Source organism: Gadus chalcogrammus, chromosome 21, assembly GCF_026213295.1.
Source record: "Gadus chalcogrammus isolate NIFS_2021 chromosome 21, NIFS_Gcha_1.0, whole genome shotgun sequence".
Lineage (NCBI taxonomy): Eukaryota > Metazoa > Chordata > Actinopteri > Gadiformes > Gadidae > Gadus > Gadus chalcogrammus.
In genome coordinates, this window is record NC_079432.1 from 8743690 (window position 1) to 8763259 (window position 19570).

The 19570-nt window shown below is 45.8% G+C and overlaps 1 protein-coding gene across 1 annotated transcript in view; it reads left to right on the forward strand.

The window, feature by feature from the left end:
• LOC130374943 (neurexin-3b-like) overlaps positions 1 to 19570 on the forward strand; it is a 221925-nt gene that overhangs the window by 180386 nt on the left and 21969 nt on the right. The window contains exons 27-29 of the mRNA XM_056581924.1: positions 724 to 895; positions 8306 to 8395; positions 10785 to 11095. Of these exons, the coding sequence (XP_056437899.1) occupies positions 724 to 895; positions 8306 to 8395; positions 10785 to 11095 (573 nt within the window). The remainder of the gene's footprint in view (positions 1 to 723; positions 896 to 8305; positions 8396 to 10784; positions 11096 to 19570) is intronic.

Below are 19570 nucleotides of genomic sequence, written 5' to 3' on the forward strand. Positions count from 1 at the left end.
GGCGAGATGGTGTGACTTATTTAGCGGCTAGCTTCACTGTGGCTTTGTTGAGTGGTAAGAACAGAAGCACAATCGTACTACCGTCATGCTATTTGTATGACAGTTTCTAGCAACCGAAAAAACATCCAACCAGCCTCGGTTGTTCCAGGGACAGAATGATAACAGCATGGCTAAGACGTATGATCGCTAGTTTTTGTCGCCTCATGTTGCTTTTTAGCACTTTTATTATTATTTTTCACCTATTTTAAAACGAGCCATAGCTAGCTACATTTACCACATGGCATTCTTCAGATGTTTCAATGGTTTTTCCATAAATATCAGCTCAAGCTCAACTCCTGACAGCCAACATGTTTACGTGCTGTTGAATCATTGACTCTGAGTTCAGCTGGATTTAAGAAAGGAGGAATGTGTGTTGTTTACAATTTGCACTTTTCTACGCACGTAGAAATGTGTACAAATATTTATAACCTCGCTGGAATTCCACATCTTACACATAAATGGCCTTTGAACGTGAACATTTGAACTAAACAAACTAACTAACTGACCCTGTTTTTATTACTGAGAAGAGTTTTGATCGTTTTATTTCTACTGTAACCTGCAAGACATTTCCGTCGTAGAAAGTCCCCAACATATTTAATGAAAGGAAAAAAAATCCAGTGCCATAACTGCCGTCTTTCTCACTCCTATTTAACAAAATAATTGCTTTGCCCTTTTCTTCCCCAGGAACAAGGAAAAGTCGGTGTGACATTCAACATCGGGACGGTGGACATTAGCGTGAGGGAGACCTCTACGGCGATCAATGACGGAAAATACCATCTGGTGAGGTTCACCAGGAACGGAGGGAACGCCACCCTACAGGTGGACAACTGGCCCATCAACGAGCACTTCCCCTCAGGTACGTCCCTCCCACCCTGAACCTTCACCGTATTGAATCCTCAACCATCTAACCTTTGACCTTTTTTTAGTGTTGAGGGAATGCTAACTGTTTGAGATGCATTGTTAGAACTGGACATCAGCTGGTTATCAAAATTCATTATTGAAGTAAACAAAGCTAATGTCTGCTATCGTCAAGGATATCAGACGTCGCTTTTCATAAATAACTTGCATAACAAAACTTCGGCCAAAACAAAACTAGTTGGCTTATTCATTTGCAACTGTAAAAGTCCTTGTCATATCTCCCAACCCATCCTTGCTCACTATTCACCAGCTAAACAGATGGACACTCGGCCAGGCTGTTCCGTCTGTTTACCTGGTAAATGGCGATATGCACACGACACCTGGCCAGCTAGCAACAGAAGGGAGGGATCGAAATCCCACGGCTGAAAAGTTTCGTTTGGTGAACAAGCAGAGCGAAGAAATGAAAAAAAAAAAAAAAAATATAACACAGAGAGAGGGTGGTTAGGAGGAAGGAAGGCAGGGTAGGAGTGATGTAGGAGGGAGGGATAGAGAGATAGCGAGAGAGGAAAAGAGAGTAGGAGGCCTCCTAGCCAGATTAAGCCGGTATCTCTCTCTCCCAGGTCAGCAGAAGCGGAGACAGTGGTTGAATACAAATAAGGTCATCAAACACAGCCGGCTCCATTTTTGAGTCTCCCGACGAGTCCGGTCGGTCAGTTTGGAGCTTGCGTCGTGCTGCGCTCGGCTAGCCAGCTGCGGGAGAGACAGACGGCTGTACAGACTATAGGGGAGGTGGCAGCTACAATGAGAAATCATCCGGTTCCTCTGCTCCACGCCCCATTAACCTAGGCTGGACGTCCTGTACTTTGATATCTGTGTTCCCTCCTTTTGCCCAAGCTGCTGTTGCAGCTTCTTTTGTCCCCCAACTGTCTTTCTGCTGAGTGAAGCGAGACCAATGGGTGGAGACAAAAAAGCTAGGTCTACGCTTTGTGTACCCAGAATTGACCAGAAGCTTCCATGTATGGGAGGGTAGCCTTTGAAGATTAAATTAAACATGTTTATGTCTCTACGGAGAAAATAGGGGCCATGTTAAACGAGTAGAATATAATGAATTATTAATGAAACATTTCACTTTCTTTAATTTAATTGTATATTCTTGAAGGAAATGTCGAAAAACATTCCAGAAGAGGGCTCGGAAGCCATTTACCAACCCTCCATTGAACTATAGTTTCAATATAGAACCATAAAAAGAAAAACACAGACATGACCAAACGTTGTCCAGAATATTGGCCACTTCATTATCAGCGGTCCACACGTGGTTGATCAGCATCCACACTGCTAGGGTTCTGCTAAGCGTTTGGATAGGCTCTCTCTCTCTCTCCGCTCTGCAGAGACCAGGTGGAGGTGGTGGGATCGCCGCCCTGCTCAGTCCCACCGCCAACACTGCCTCCGACCATCTAAAGCGCCTCGTACCGATGCCAACGCCACAGCGCCACCGTGCTCTGCAGCCATTTGGCATTAAGGCGTTTTTTCTGAACATGGAAAAATTATAAAAAAATAATTGAAAGAGACTGGGGGACAGTATGGCGGGGTCACGCTGTTTTTTTTATATCAAAGTACAATTGATAAAATAAAGTACACATGGAGAAGTTGAATAGTGTCGTGGTTAGGGTGTCGACAGCCTACCTGAAGTCCTCCCAGAGAAAGAGCCCCCTTGCCACCTACCTGCCCCTTAAAGGCATGATCCGAGGGCAAAGGAGGTGGCCCCTTTTGTCTCCATTGCAGACCTTCAAAGTAAAAGTCCCACGTCTGGATGTACTGTACGTACTGTACGTCCACACCAAGGCTTGGCCCGACGTCATCCTGTGGCCTAGCCTAGCCTTTTCGAGTCTGACACACACATGGTTTTCGGGGGTTCAATGAGAGTGCAGGTGATTTTAATTCGTTCTGTCTCTCAGGTTCTCTCCGTTGCCCTCGGCTGTCTTTCACGTTTCTTCTGACCAAACAAAGTCGGACAGGTTTTACAACGATGTCCCGGCCGTGGAGTAATAACGTTGAGAGAGCAAGAGGACGCCAGGAATAGGCCTACTTGAGACACGCCTACTCTTACACTACTCACTTTCCTAAGCAAAGTCTTTTGTACCCACATAATTCAACGTAATTGGCAATTTGACATTCTCAAGTATTCAATATGATGCCACTTATCCCACCAATCTTTCTCACCAAGCGTTGTATCAATAGTGAATTCACAACGATAGACTATTCGCGAAATCTGACCCAAGCGTCTGCGTTATGAACAAAGAAATCCCTTATGTGGTTAATAAGTGGTTAATGGAGGGTTCCTCTTGGACACGAACAGAAAGACATTTGAGCTTGGTCTCCGTCTCTCCCAGGTGCTTCCATTGAGTTTTCTTCCGGCCGGAGTGAGGGGATGGAGGCTCGGGGCTCTAGTGTAAAACTGAGAAGTGTGTGTGTGGGGGGGGGGGGGCCAACACTTAGTAATTTATTCTTTTTTTCTCTTCGGTGCAGGTAATTTACAGGACACTCGGTGATAGTAATTCAAAAGTGATTGATTTTCTTTTCTTCCCTCCCACCCACCATCTACTACCCCCCCTACCCATTGTCGAGGCGTTGTCATCTCCTGAGTAATTACAGGTTAGGGTGCAGCCTCATCGACTGAATTCTCACACTCGGCGATGCTTAACTTGAAGGCCGGCGAACGCTTTCAGGGGCTCTCACCCGGTTCAATAAACAGTTACCGGATTGGGGGGGGGCCTAGCGGACCCCGGTGGTGCGGGAGGGGGCGGCGGGGGATTGCTTGACACTGAAAGCCAAAGCTTGCAAATGCGCCACCTAAAAAGTCTCATTATGTTGTTGCTGCTGTTGTTGTTGTTGTTGTGGGTCAGTTGGCTGACAAAAAAGGCGGGAACAGAAGTGTGCCAAGTGTGTTTTGCTGGCGGTCACTCTGCCCCGGCTGCTTGTATTGCGAGGTGAGTGATTTTCTGCTTCAGAAGTGTTTACCTCCCGCTTTTGTACCTCGCCGTTTGCGCTGATTAATACCGAGAGCTATTTTATTGTTGACTTGCTCTATAAGTAATCATAGATTACAATAGACTTGGATAACACAATTTATTTTGAATCCATTTTCCTGGTTTGGTGGGACCCGTCCGCAACAACAACGCAATAACAGACCATCTAAATATGAATTTAGGATTTGTAAATGCCGCATGTGGCCAATACGGGTAACCTATTTTTTCAATCTGAAATACCTGTTGTTATCAACATGGATTGAAGTAAGGGTTTTTAAAATGAGGGGTTAACGGCATGGCGTTGTTGTTGTTAATATGGCAGCGGTACAATTATGTTAATGGATTATTATTTTCCTGGCAAAATACAAGGGCCATCCTCTACCTCATGTGCGTAGGAGTGTATGCTTACTAAAATGCCCATCTCTCTCAGTTGAATCACTAAACCAATCTGGGTCCCCGCTTTGAGCTTCTGTATTTCTACTAATTTCAGATTTGTCAGAACATCTGTGTGTTTCATTAGTTGAAAAAGTAGTTCTGAGTCAGCCACGAACACAGCCAAAAAGCTGTATATGAACGTAGAAAAAGTAGAAAGGACAAAGAAATAGTACAAATAATACAAAGAAATATTAGGTTGAACTACTACACACATAAATTAACCATCAATCAATCTCATTAAGTTATGTAAATCCAATTTTTCTGCACAGGCTGCATCGTTGATTGGCTGGCAGCAGCCCGCAGCGTAACGAAACCCCGCCCATTATTCACACAGCATGTGGTTATTGGAGCGTTTGAAGTATGACCAACGATCCTTCAAGCTTGTTTTATACAGATGGACTACGTGCACACGAAAAGTTCAAGTGTTTCCCATAATGTCTGCTGCAGGATATCCTAGTGGCTTGGGTTAGTGTTTGACTCCACGTTCTTGGTTTTGTTTTGTAAACGTTCTTGGTTTTGTTCCCCAGAAGAGGGAGAGAGAGAGAGAGAGAGAGAGAGAGAGAGAGAGAGAGAGAGAGAGAGAGAGAGAGAGAGAGAGAGAGAGAGAGAGAGAGAGAGAGAGAGAATAGAAGAGAAAGCCAGAGAGAAAGACAAACTATAGGCAGAGGAACAAGGGAGAGAGGAAGAGAGGGAGCGATTGAGGAGGAGAGAACGAGTGAAACGGAAAGAGTGCTGGAGAGCAAAAGAAAGAAAATGTGAAGAAAGTTGAAAGCTGAAGATGGACAAAAAGTGAGAGGACACAAATATAGAGAGAGAGTGTGAGAAAGCGCGAAGATGACAGATGAAACGGGAGAGAGAGGAATACAACAGACAGTAGGAGGAGTGAATTGTGGGTGGGTGTCGGAGATGTCCATAACGGGAAACCTGACACCTGCAGCCACAAAGTATCGAGTGAGGAAACGATGGACTTCTGGGCTACAGGGCTGCCGTACATCAACGGGTACACATCGTGCCCCTAGAATGCCAAGTAGCTGTCACTGCTCACACACTCTCTCTATCTCTCTCTCTCGTCTCTGCTCTCTGCTCTCTCTCATTCTCTCTCTCGCTCTCTCTTTCTCTCTCTCTTTCTCCCGCACACTCTCGCTCACTCTCTCTCGTTCTCTCTCACTCTCTCTCCCTCCGTCTCTCTCTTGCTCTGTCTCTCTCTCTCTCTCTCTCTCTCTCTCTCTCAGTCTGTGATGACATCGTCATCACTCTCTTCCCTTTGACAGAACCCCGGCGAGAATATTCCGGAACAGAATGTCAAACAAGCCGGCCAGGAGATAAATGCCTGGTGTCGGGACTGAATGAACTGCTTTCGCAATTAGAGACACACACTTTTGGGAGTTGTCCGTTTTTTTCTTGAATTCCGGGAGATTCAGTAGACATGGTGAAAGATAGAAAGGCGTCCTTGGTTTAAGATAACGTCTGATAATGTGCCTGCTTACATGAACTCACGGATGCATCAGCACACACACATACACACACGTACACATATACAGACACACACATACACAAGCGCACACACGCAAGGTAGAAACCACATGCATGCTCTGTGCACTCGTACACGTGATCCAAGGTACATACACACACACACACACATGCACACAGCCATAGTCACAACGTGAGATATAATTTCCATTTATCCGCTCCATTATTTGCAACAAATACTCCCACCTCAAAGACAGGAAAGTTTGAACATCAAACTGCTTTTTTATTCGTCCCCGCGTTGGTTGGTTGTTGCTAAGGTCATTTTGGGAGTCACCTTTAGAGATGAAATAGGGTATTGACAGACTATAAAGACACTTTTCTCATTAGTTGGACAATTAACTTGTGGTGTATTCATTACACGAACGTGTGTCACCTCATTAATCACCTGGAACAATATAAAAAGCCATACCTTTAGTCCGTCCTTATCAGCAGCCTTGGCAAACCCTCCCTCTCTCTTTCTCTCCCCCTCTCTCTCTTTCTCTCTCTCTCTCTCCCACACCATCTCCCTCGACTCTCTCGCTCTCTCGCTCTCTCTCTTTCTCTCTCTCTCTCTCTCTCTCTCTCTCTCTCTCTCTCTCTCTCTCTCTCTCTCTCTCTCTCTCTCTCTCTCTCTCTCTCTCTCTCTCTCTCTCTCTTCTCTCTCTCTCTCTCTCTCTCTCTCTCTCTCTCTCTCTCTCTCTCTCTCTCTCTCTCTCTCTCTCTCTCTCTCTCTCGCTCTCTCTCTGCTGTGGAGGAGTATGGCTAGCTTGACAAACACCAGTAACCCAACCTACTTTCTGGATACACCCCTAGCAACATAAGTATGATTAAAAATACCAGACATGACTACATGTATGAGAAAGAAAATACTTTAACTATTTGACTCAATCCATTCATGCATAAATGCATGTGCATGCGTGCATAGATACATACATACATGCATACTTACGTATGTGCGTGCATACGTACTTACTTAGGTATGAATGTATAAATGAACTGAAACACACACACAAGTCTCCAAATATGACCTCGGTTTGGACCCGATATGTGTTGAATTAAAATTATTCTCAAAGCACACCCGCTAGCACATTGCACCGCACGTCTACATATATTCTGCCACAGGTATACGCTAGCTCGCTATCAAACTAATACCCTCTTAGGCTTATGTCTCCCCATTCTGGCTTCCAACCAAACAGTTAAACACTCACATTGAGCAAACTCAGGTCTGTACACTAAGCAGGCAGATTTGATTTATTTCGGAGGCCGTGGCAGAGAGTGTATATGTTTAATTGATCCAACCTTAGCTTAGCCACCTGTGTATTAAGCAACATCGCCGTTGTAATGTATGTAGCCAACAAAGGCATGCCGAGGCTTAAGCTGTTTCTAACGGTATTGGAGAACTGAGCTCCACATCTCATCGACCACTATCAACACAGATTTACTTTGAGGAAGAAAAAATGTGTCACAAGACACTTGGCTCACACCCTAACCGCTTTTTTACACTCAATGAGAAAATCCATCATCACCGGATAATTAACTAGCATTTATCAGATCACAGAGCTGGCCTATTACCTTCTAATTCTCGCATATAATGCAGCGCTGTACATAGTCACCCGGGGTCTCAGCAAGCGGTACGGTGATTCTCCGAGACCTCTCTACCCGCGCGGTAATGATCCAATCTGTATGCGTTGTTCTCTGACCACCCACCCAACCCCACCACCCTGTGTCACGGTTGGGCCTCCTCTTTCACTATGGAAGAGGAAACGCCGGAATGTACTCGGGAATCGAACTCCCACTCCTCTTTTCGCCCGCCCGCCCGCTCCTACTCGTACTAATCTTGCTCCCTTTGCAGCACTTTCATGTGCGGTAAATGGCTGTGAAACCATCTCGGTCATGTGTGGACTCATCTAGACTTTAGATAAATGAGAAGGGAACATAATCAGCTGGTGTCCAGGGAATGTGTGCAACTTCAATTTGCTTAATTGAAAGGCAGTCAAAGCATGCATGCATTTCTTTCTTTGATGAACTCTGCTTCTGTTACCAAAGAGGTCCATTGAAGAAATATTTCCTTTTGAAATGTATATGCTGATGAATTTGTTCTGTTTAAATGTTTTGTTTTTCTTCTTGTATTCGAACAAATTGACTAACAGTCTTCTTCCAGGTACTTGGTAGTTAGTGTCTATACTGTTATCAATGTGTATCGTGCATGATTTCGGTAGATAACTGTGATATATTTTGTCAAGTGTGCCATATAAATATAACGGTTAAACCTACAATTAACGCTTCTTGAAAAAAAACAATAATCATCACGCTAACTTTTTTTCTAAATATCTATAAACCCTGATAAAAAACGTCATAAACCACTGTATAAATGTGAGTCTTGTCTCTTGCCGTTGCCCAATGTTTCAAACTGTTTATTAAACTTTTAAACCTCAAAGGCAACAGCGACATTGAGCGCTATCAAATGGCAAATAAGAAAATCCCGTTCAAATATACCCGGCCAGTTGAAGATTGGCTGCAGGAGAAAGGTAATCCTTCACCGGAACGGTAGAATGTGTTTCATTGTTCCTTTTACTTTATTCCTCCCGTCATGCCATCGGCTTGTTACCTCTGCTCTCTGAGAATGAATAAACCATCATTTAAAGATCCCTCTGTTAAAAAACGAACTCAAACCCACATGCTGGTTTATAGTTTTAGTTTATTTTATTTTTTGTCAATTTCCCATTTACCTTTTTATCATCATCACCTTTTAAAGTTGTTTTAAGTTCATTCATCGATAGTGTCCAGTTAAAGGGACTGGTTGAAGCTGCACCTAAACTACAAATAATACATAAAAAACAATCACAAACACGATGGAATAGGTAGGAGTATGTTGCAATTCTGAGGCCGATGTTAAATATATCTGAACCCCCTGCCAAATTTCAAAAACCTCTGCAGAGTATGGGCCCGCAGTGACCGAACCAACATGGCAAGCAGGTCCTTCCCTCATGCTGTCATTTGTGTGATGGTGGTCATACACATTACATCCCCCCAAAAAAATGACACCTCTCTTTGTCACTCACAAAGAGACCTAATTAGGTGCATTTTCGTTAGCGAAATGGCAGAGGAAATGGATTTCTCCACGCCTGGGGTAGTGCGTGCCGTTTGAGAGCGGTGTATGGTCCTGCGCTTCCCCTTGCAAATGTTTTTTGCTCCAGGATTGGCCACAGGGATTGAATGCAACACTCTATCCATCTGCTCCTATTTTTCTATCCCATAATAAAAAATGATTCACATAAACCTAATATCGCACTTAAAATGCATTTAAAGGTCATCGCTTTTAAACCTCTAAACCCGATTCTAAAGTCCCTTTAACATTTGCTAAAACACAAACCGGTGTGGGAAAAGAAAATCCCATTATGGCTGCATGCGTGGCTCCACATGCTGTTTCATTTTCTTGTTTGTGATACGAACGTCTTGTCGCTGTCATTTCATGCTGTCTTTTTTTTGTAATTGTGTTAATGTGGCACGCCTAACAAACCAACAGTGTCCGTATGTATGTGTGTGTGTGTGTGTGTGTGTGTGAGAGTATTTCATAGAAATTAGATTTCTAATTATGATTTTTTTCCCCCATTGCGGCAGTTTGATTTGTGTGTTCTCATTGCATAACTAATGCATGAGATGTGTTCCACACCCAATAATATTTAGCCCTTCCCTAATGAAATTTACTGTGACACGTGTTGAATGTGTATTGCTGACTCTTTATCATAATCTGCCAAAGCCTAGTTTACATATTTATGAATGTTTCATCCACAGTTTTTTGTCCGGAGAATATTAGAATGGAAAGGACCCCCCCTTTAAAATTAAATCAAAAACCAGAAAAAACACATTTTGTTTATCATCGTATATCCTTGAAATACCCCAAAGCTGAATCTTAATGCACAAACTTTTTTTATAATTTTTTTTAATCCAAACACAATTCTCCCACCAATCGCTGGTAGGCTACCGCTAGCAGTACCGTTAACAATTTATTTTCTTTCTTTATTATTACTCACATTTTCTTCATTTTGAACCTTAAAAACAAATCTATTCAGTGTTTATGGTTTTAAAAAGGCTCCTGTGGCGAGTGGAATAAAAATGATGTTTCATGAGCATAGAAGCATAGCTAGAGAGAAGCCCTGGCTTATCAGCCAGAAAGCCTCGTCTCACCTGACATCCATGAAGCCCAAGGATGGAGCACTGTAGTGTGACTGCGTTGCCGCTAATTAAATCAAGCTAAAAAAACGAAATACATGCAAGCTAACTCGCTCACAAGATGGGATGGACATGCATTGCTAAGCTCATCCAATATTAAGAAATTATCTAAAATGTACATATATTCCTATTCTGTGGATCAATCATTGTCTCAGGAAGTCTGAGGAATATAGTCAACACATACCAGCAGGGGTAAAATCCAGAAAACTAGTCCAACCTAAACCCAAGTCCACATAACCAGATAATTGGTGGGCAAACTGCCAGGGGACCATGCTTTCTTTGCTAGCTTGTTTTGAACAAAATCAAGCAACCATTTTAGTAGGCTGCCAGAATTCAGCAAGGGATCCTCTGCATTGCACCATGTTGGACGTAGTTATTCTATACATGCTTTATTATTCATTTATTTATTAACTTTGTAACCTTTGGCGACATCACGTGTGTGTGTTCCAATCACACCGCCCATTCATCAGATCAGACAGCAATCAGCGGCTAGTATCCAAGGCCAGTCCAGCCTCCCTAATGACTGCTACAGTCACCCTCCTTTCATAGCGCAGCCAAAGCCCACACTTTACAGCGTCTATAACCCATGGGTTTCCTCCATCGAAGGGCGTGCGTTAACCGTCCCCCCCTCTTCCCTCCCCCTTTCCTCCCTCCTCCCTCCTCCCTCCTACCACGCTGCGCCAGGTCGTCAGCTGACCATCTTCAACACCCAGGCCACCATCTCCATCGGCGGCAACGACCGCAAGCGTCCCTACCAGGGTCAGCTGTCGGGCCTGTACTACAACGGCCTGAAGGTGCTCAACATGGCGGCGGAGGCGCACGCCAACATCAAGGTGAACGGCAGCGTGCGGCTGGTGGGCGACGTGCCGGCCAGCCGCGGGGCGGCGCGCACCACCACCTCGGTGCCCCCCGAGATGTCCACCACCTTCATCGAGACCACCACCACCCTCTCCACCACCACCACCCGGAAGCAGCGCTCCCCGCCCACCATCCAGGTAAGGGGCGTGGCCGACGGGTGGGGGCGTGGCCGACTGGGTGGGGGCGTGACCGACCTGTTGGGGGAGGTATGGGGTTTGGTATGGGGGGAGGGGGTGGAGGGGGGAGGGTGGAGGAAGGGATGAGGGGTGGAGATGTCCAAGGGCCGAAGCTAATTGTTTTGATATTGAAATCTGGTTTATTTGACCTGAAAAATGGTTGAATCGATCCAACTCTGACTGGTGGCAGGTGTTCATGTTGGACCTCAGGTGGGGGTGGGATACATGAGGGGAGGGGGGCGGTGCTGTGCTGTGGGAGTGGTCGGGAGGTGTAGCAGGATGTGCAGTGATCCGAAAATAAAAGTTCTTAAAGGTCGAAATTCTAATACGATCTTAAAGGTCAAACCTCTAATATGACCAAATAGTCTCTATTCTGACTTATGTGATGTAGTCATTTGCATTATAATACGTTTAATATAGTAAATGTACAATTATTTGACCTTGACCTTTACTGGCATGGTACCTCTAATCTTTGTTTTGGAGGATTGGTGCTTACGGTCTTGGTGTAAGAGGTGCTCTTTTCCTCTTAATTGGTCTTTCACTTTCTGGATGCTATTCAGTTGTAAAAGTGGATTGAATAAAATACTGCTTCATACTGAGGCGCGTGAAGTTGGACCACTCTGTACCTTTCTCTCTCTCTCCCTTTCTCTTTCTCTGTCTCTATCTCTCTCCCCGCTGAATCTCTCTCTCTCTCTCTCTCTCTCTCTCTCTCTCTCTCTCTCTCTCTCTCTCTCTCTCTCTCTCTCTCTCTCTCTCTCTCTCGCTCTCTCTCTCTCTCTCTCTCTCTCTCTCTCTCTCTCTCTCTCTCTCTCTCTCAGAGGCCAATGTGCTCTGACTCTAAGCCAATGAATGTCACCGGAGTGCCAAGAAAGTAATCAAGCCAAGCACTCCTTTGACACTTGGAGGACAAATTGAGCCACTCAGTGTTCATATTAAAACCATAACTCTCCCTAAGGGCTATCCTGGTCCGGGATGGGATTGCTCAGGCTGGGATGGGAGGTGGAGAGAGACAGGAGCCACTGTTGTCAAGCTTGTCACTTTAAAAGCTGATTGGCGTCTGTGTGTTGCTGATACGAGCCCCCTGTGGTATGGATGTTTATGGATTGTTTGGGAGTACAATGAGCTGCCTTTCTTAAACACACACGCCTAGACACACATAGACACACACACACACACACACGTAGGCACACCTACACACTCATAGACCAGCCTAGACACAAAGATACGCACACACACACACACACCTAGGCACACATACCCACACACCTAGACACAAAGATACGCGCACACACACACACAAATACACACGCAGACACACATACATACACCTAGACACAAAGATACACGCGTACGTACATACACACAAACACACACCTAGATGCACAGACACGGAAACGAAACACGGCCAAACACACAGACACACACACGCACCTACACACACACACACACACAAGTGTAAACAAAAAACCTATGAACAATTAAACATGGAGCTGTCTCTGCTCCTGTCTTCACCCTTACCCTTATCTCACTGATTTGTGACATGAGCGCTCTTTGATGACCGTGACCCAGCACATATCCTCACCATCATCTTCATCATGTTACACCGCAGTCTGCGGCATTTCTGAAAAGGTCACAATGGATAAGAAATCACAAGATAAGAAAATACTGACGAGAATGAGAAAATGTCACTTAGTGTCAAAAGCTATTAATATTAAAGCGATGTCAAGGAAACAGGGTTATTATGAGAGATATTTCATCGACAACAGGCAAAGTCCTTTCCAAGGTGAAATAACCAACCAACCAAACTCACAATGTTGATAAGAAACGGTCCAATATGTTAGGGGTCAGGTCAACAACTTTCCCTGCTTTTCCTACTCAACTTTTCTACCTTAACCTTGCAACCTCGACTCAACCATGACAGTTTGGGTTTCTCTTATTTTTTTCCCCACACTAAATACAACCAGACTCCAGTCTTTTTCCCACTACCATATCTTTCTGTGGTTGTCCACACATGCTGGTCCCTGTGCCTCTGATACATAAGTACTTCCCACTCCCTGCTTACGTCCCCGCGGCGGGGTCCAGCTTTGATTCACTGCCGGCCGCGTGACAGAATTTTCCTGTGTTTTTTCTTTGTCTTTCCCTGTGGCCTTTAGGAGTACGTCCGCATGGTACGGTCTGACAGGTGCATGGTAGTGTTTTGAGAGGTACAAGCAGAGGACTTGTGGCTGTGTGTTTGCTCTGGGGGGTTAGGAGGGGGTGGCGGTGGGGGACCGGGGACAGTGCTTCTGGGGGTCTTCATCTGTAACGGCAGTGCAGGGTCTGGGAGCTATCGTTAGTGATGAAGTGCAGGGGGAAGAGGAGCCCCTGTTTCAAACACACTGCTGGGCAGGGGGGGAAGTGTGTGTGTGTGTGTGTGTGTGTGTGTGTGTGTGTGTGTGTGTGTGTGTGTGTGTGTGTGTGTGTGTGTGTGTGTGTTTGTGTGTCACACATGTATGGCCAGACATATTGCAAGAGGAAAAAGGGAGAAAGACGAAAAAGGGAGAGCGAGAGAGAGAGAGAGAGAGAGAGAGAGGGAGCAAGAAAGAGAGAGAGGGAGCAATAGAGAGAGAGAGGGAGCAAGAGAGAGAGAGAGAGAGAGAGATAGAGTGGGAGCAAGAGAGAAAGGGTGAGAAGGAGCAAGAGTGAGAGAGAGAGAGAGAGAGAGAGAGAGAGAGAGAGAGAGAGAGAGAGAGAGAGAGAGAGAGAGAGAGAGAGAGAGAGAGGAGTAGAGAGAGAGAGAGAGAGAGAAAGAGAGAGAGAGAGAGAGAGAGATGCTGGAGGTGGGACGACCTGAAAAAAGGTCAGCTGTAGTGAAATGTGTGTGTGCGTGTCCGTACATGGGCGCGGGAGCTGTCATTAATTAAGCGTGAGATTGGCTGCCCTGGTCTGGTCCTGTTGATCCAGAGATGTCACGCCATTACACACCTCACCTCAGACACCCTGTGGACACCAGCCTGCCTCCGGGGACATCACCATACACCCACACACACACACACACGCGCACACACACACTTGTGTGTGTACGTACACGTAAATACGTCCACGCACATGCAAACACATACCTAGACACACTCACCTGGAGACCTGCAGGCACATGCACGCACACGCTTAGACATGCATACACACACACAAACACAAACCTAAGAACACACACTCACCGGACCCATGCACACGCACACACCAACACACACATACTCCTCAACACCCATAAACACACAACCATAAACACGCACGCCACGCCCACACATATAAGCACATGCACATATGACTAGACACACACATGTGTGTATACACATACGCATGCACACGCATACACACGCATACACAGCTTGACACACACTCACATATCAAATACTCACAAACACACACCCACACCCACAAGACACACACAACCCACATACCTAGACACACGAACGTTTGCACGCACGCTCATTCTCAGAGGCCTTGTTCACTGGTGAAGAGACGCTAGATAATAACAGAGAGGCTGTTATGGCTTTTGCCGAATCCTTTGGGGCAGTATGAGTTGTTCCACACGCTGCACAAACCAAACTAAAGATGGAAGGTTTGAAACCGAGAAGGAGTCCCTACGAAAGGGGGCAGTTTCACGGTGAAAACATTGTATAGCGTGACTTTTCGACCTAACTTTTCTTCATTTTGACTTTTGTAAGGGTAACTAATGCATGGTCATATTACAACGGCCATGGCTTCACTTGGATGCATATGAGCAACCAATTCCCCATGAGTTAATTGAGCCCCGAGTACTTTGTGCGAATTGTGTCCAATCCTCAGTCATGCGTGACATACAATTGTTTAAAGAAATATATTCATGGGAAATCTAGTTTTGGAGAGTTTGAAGCATGAAACCGAGCAATTATTCACAGGTTTGACTTCTTAGCATCCTAGCTCCCTAGGATAGACCCCTCAGAGGGTCTTTAGCTAAACCAAGCATGCCTTTAACACGCGTGAGTGTCAAACACGTGCGCGGTGGTCGCACAGGGAATAGTCTATTTACGGGGGGGAGGGTGCTCTTTATCACAAGAGGGTAATGTTTCCCGCTAGCAATTAACTCGCGCTATTGGCAAGAGATGTTTTGCTCCAATAAGAACGGGATGCTGTGGTGGGCTGTACCGTGGGGGGAGGCGTCTGTGGCAGGTGGATTGGAAGTGATTTGCATGATCGTCTGGCTTAAGAAATTGCCTGCGTCGTCATCGGCAACTGGTCGCACGCCCGGGAGAACGCAAACAAGATGTGAGCCACTTGCCCTTCAATGGGCTTTCTTTGGTCCGAAAAGTGGGGTGGGAGGGGGATGAGAATTATAACGATATGAATTAGCATAAATGAACGTGGCGCAATTAAATGATATTAGCATTGATGGGTTTTTGTTTGGTGCTGTAACATGTTTATGTATTAATGTCTTCCCCCCACCATTAATAATATGAATTTATGTGACAGGAAAATAAATGTACTTTGAAGTTTGAAAGGAAACGTTAAACAGCCGCAGGTCGTACATTCCCAGCCCGTGATACTGCAGAGGTACGGTGTTGTCCTTCTGATCCACTTACCAACCACCTATCCCCCTCTCTTATGTATTCCACCCTGCGTGAAACCATCCTGCATTCCAGGCTTGCATAATTACACCGGATTTATGCTCAACCTTTTCTTGGAAGTGTCTGTAGCTTTTCACATGGACTCTCTCTTGGATGGCGACGACGTCATTAATGTGCTTGTGCTTGGCCTGCTTTTCTGTACTTTGTGCCGACGTGTATGTTCTGTGTGTGTGTGTGTGTGTGTGTGTGTGTGTGTGTGTGTGTGTGTGTGTGTGTGTGTGTGTGTGTGTGTGTGTGTGTGTGTGTGTGTGTGTGTGTGTGAGGTGTGTGAGGTGTGTGTCTATTTCTGTGTGTCATGTTCACTGAGTTTGTTTTTATGATGTGTCGCCCACGCTGCCGTCCGTCAGAGCGGCTGTAATTGTGTGATGGTGGAACTGGCAGGCAGAGGGTTCTTACGTCGCCTCTGTCCATTGTTATCCTCTCGCTCTCTCGCTCTCTATTTCTCTGAATTTCTTTCTCTCTCTCTCTCTGTATATCTCTCTCTATCTGCCTCATCTCTTCTTTCTTTCCATCTCTCTCGGTCACCCTGTGTCCCTCTCTTTCTGTTTCTCTACCTCCCTCAATTGCCTTCGCTTTCTTCTTTCTTCCTTTCTCTCAGTCTTTCATTTCTTCCGGTCTTTCGTTTGTTTCCTTTCTATCTTTCTCCCCCTGGTCTCTCATTCTCTTTGTCTCCATTCGTCTCTCTCCACAAGGCCTCCCAGTGTATTCTGGGAGATGGATGCTGGATGTCCGTTGGTTGTGTGGGGCGTCCAATTAGGAGACAGCTGACTGATGGCGAGCTCATGTTTATGTGTGTAGAGCTCATTAAAGGACTGCAACCACAACGCACACACAGACAAACACAGAACAAAAAAACTAATTTTGCATACTTCAGACTTGTAGATTGTGTTTTCATACACCTATATTGGACATTTGCATATATTCTCAAGCATAGGCATAGTCATGGATACCTTAGTGACAACAACTCTCACAAAACACTCACACACACACAGACCATTCAAACACAAGCATACACCCGTGAACAAACATACACGCAGCCCATATGCCTAGACACACATGTCCACACATATGAACACACACACACACACATGCACACACACTTGACACACACATCCATGAACAAAGACACCGACGCACACACATACATACTAGAACATACCTACACACAAGCACACACACACACGAAAACAAAAGCACACTCACATACACACTAGAACACACACACACATACATACACACACACACACACACACACACACACACACACACACATACATACACCATACACACACACATATAGTACAAAGACATCGTTCTACCCTCTGGCTGTGTCTGGTCGGTCCCCTTCCACCATTATCTCACATAACACGCTCATGGCGTCGCTGTCAGGGTGTGTTTGAACCTGCTGTCACAGGAGGAGCCATGCGACATGCGTTCCTGATGTACTTTATGCATTTTTCATGCTGCTCGCCACGGTGGGCGTTCGAAGACTGTGTCTGTGATCCGTTAGCAGAGGGACTGTGTCTCTGGATCCATGTCCATTAGCAGAGAGGAAGTGTGTGTATGTGGTACCGTATGTAAGTGCTTGTGGGTTTGTTTTGTGTGCATGTCCGTACTTTATATATGTTTGTGTTAGTGTGTCTATGATTGTGTGTGTGAGCGTGCGAGTGTGTGTTTGTGTGTGCATGTGCATAAATGCTGGTGGGGTTGGCAGTTTGAGTGTGAGGCCCAGCATGCTGCTCCAGGGTTTTATAAACTATGGGGGGGATGGTGTGTGTGGGGGGTGGGGTTGGAGGGTTGTAATGGATGTCCCCCCACGCCTCAACACACAGCTGATAGATTTCCGGGACTGTGTGTGTGTGTGTGTGTGCGTGTGTGTCTGTGTCTGTGTCTCTGTGTGTGTGTGTGTGTGTGTGTGTGTGTGTGTGTGTGTGTGTGTGTGTGTGTGTGTGTGTGTGTGTGTGTGTGTGTGTGTGTGTGTGTGTGTGTGTGTGTTTCCGTGTGGTTGTGTGTGTGTGTGTGCGTGCGTGTGTGTGTGTGTGTGTGTAAACCCCAGTGTCCAATCAGTTGCCATCAACACAGCAGGAAGCGTTCATACACCAAGAAGCAAAAACACACAAGCACATACACAAACATGCCCACCCACACACACATACGCAGACGTCAGTTCTACATATCCTGTACGGGCAGACACGCACGAGACACACACACGCTCCCAGCAGGGGCTCTTCCTGACCGGTAGGAGAGAAGCAGATGCTGCAGGTGCTCTGATCCTCTGACTCAAACTGTGCAGAGTTATCGCTCTGCAAACTTCTGCCCAACTTCAGACGGCGCCCATGACAAACTAGAGAGGAAACAATGATGAAACACAAACCACCAGAAAATATTGGAAACATGGACCCGAAAGTTAACTGTTACTGAGCATTATGTGTCAGGGTGTGGATGATGACAGTGTATCATGTCTTGCGTGGACGTCGTAAATCGTTGCGCGTCGTTTCAATCAACATCGTGTTTTTTTTTGTTGTATATGGATGATATAATGTTTTGGTCTTTTCTCATATGTATGTCATATGTTACATAGAGAGAGATGTCTCAGGAAATACATAGTATACATGTGTCTGACGATTTTATTAAAAGTGTCTCGCAATACCTCCTCTCTCCGCCCGCCCCATCCATAGCATGGGGAGTGGCCCCAGTGGGAAACGAACCTTTAACCCCCTCCGTGTTAATGCCTCGCTCTCGGTTTCGGCTAGACAGGACAACAACAGGCAGGGCTGTCTGCCCGCTATGCAAATACGACCTCAAACTCTCATGTTTAAAACCATGAGACTTCAAACACAGATGACATCATCTCCATCAGCCGTACAGAACAGCTCCAGGTGAAAACCTGCGCCGCTTCTGCTCAGTCAATGTTTCAGCCAGACCATAATGATGCAAACGGCAGCGGGGTCCATGCCGCGCTGCATAATAAACAGGGAATGAGGCTTAATTTAGGGCAGGAGGAACAAAAAGCTCTTACTGAGCCCGTGACTTACACCACTAATGGCTGTAATGGTTCACTGTGCACGGCTCACATTCTATGTTTACATCATCAGCAAAGTGGCATGGGGTTGAGGGCTGCATGGTGTAAACAAACACACACACACACACACGTACACACACGTTAACGTTGTGTGTTTAAGGGGTAAAGAGGGACACCTTATTCCCACAGTTACTTATCTTCTATGTTTCTGTACTTGGCTTGCAAGCGTGTCTCTTTATGGGAATGTGTGTTAGTGTGTGTGTGTGTGTGTGTGTGTGTGTGTGTGTGTGTGTGTGTGTGTGTGTGTGTGTGTGTGTGTGTGTGTGTGTGTGTGTGTGTGTGTGTGTGTGTGTGTCTGAGAGGTGAAGACAGATTACTCCCATGATTATTTTGTGTTCGGTATGGGTGTGAATGTGCTTGTCAATGGGAAGAACATTTGGGAACAGGCTTTGATGCTGTGATACACGCACGCTCTAAGTATTCTGTTTACCTCCCCATGAGTTGGGCACCACCTCCCTACGAGTGGGGCGCCTTCATCAGGGGGTAAATATAGCTCGCCGTTTCCTCTGCGCTGAACCCGCGCTCAGCAGACGGGATACACGTCGCACCTCAAAGCAATAAGATGAGAACACTGTGACTGTGTGTGTGTGTGTTTGGGTGTGTCTGTTTGTGTGCACATGTGTGTGTGTGTGTGCGTGTGTGCGTGTGTGTGTGTGTGTGTGTGTGTGTGTGTGTGTGTGTGTGTGTGTGTGTGTGTGTGTGTGTGTG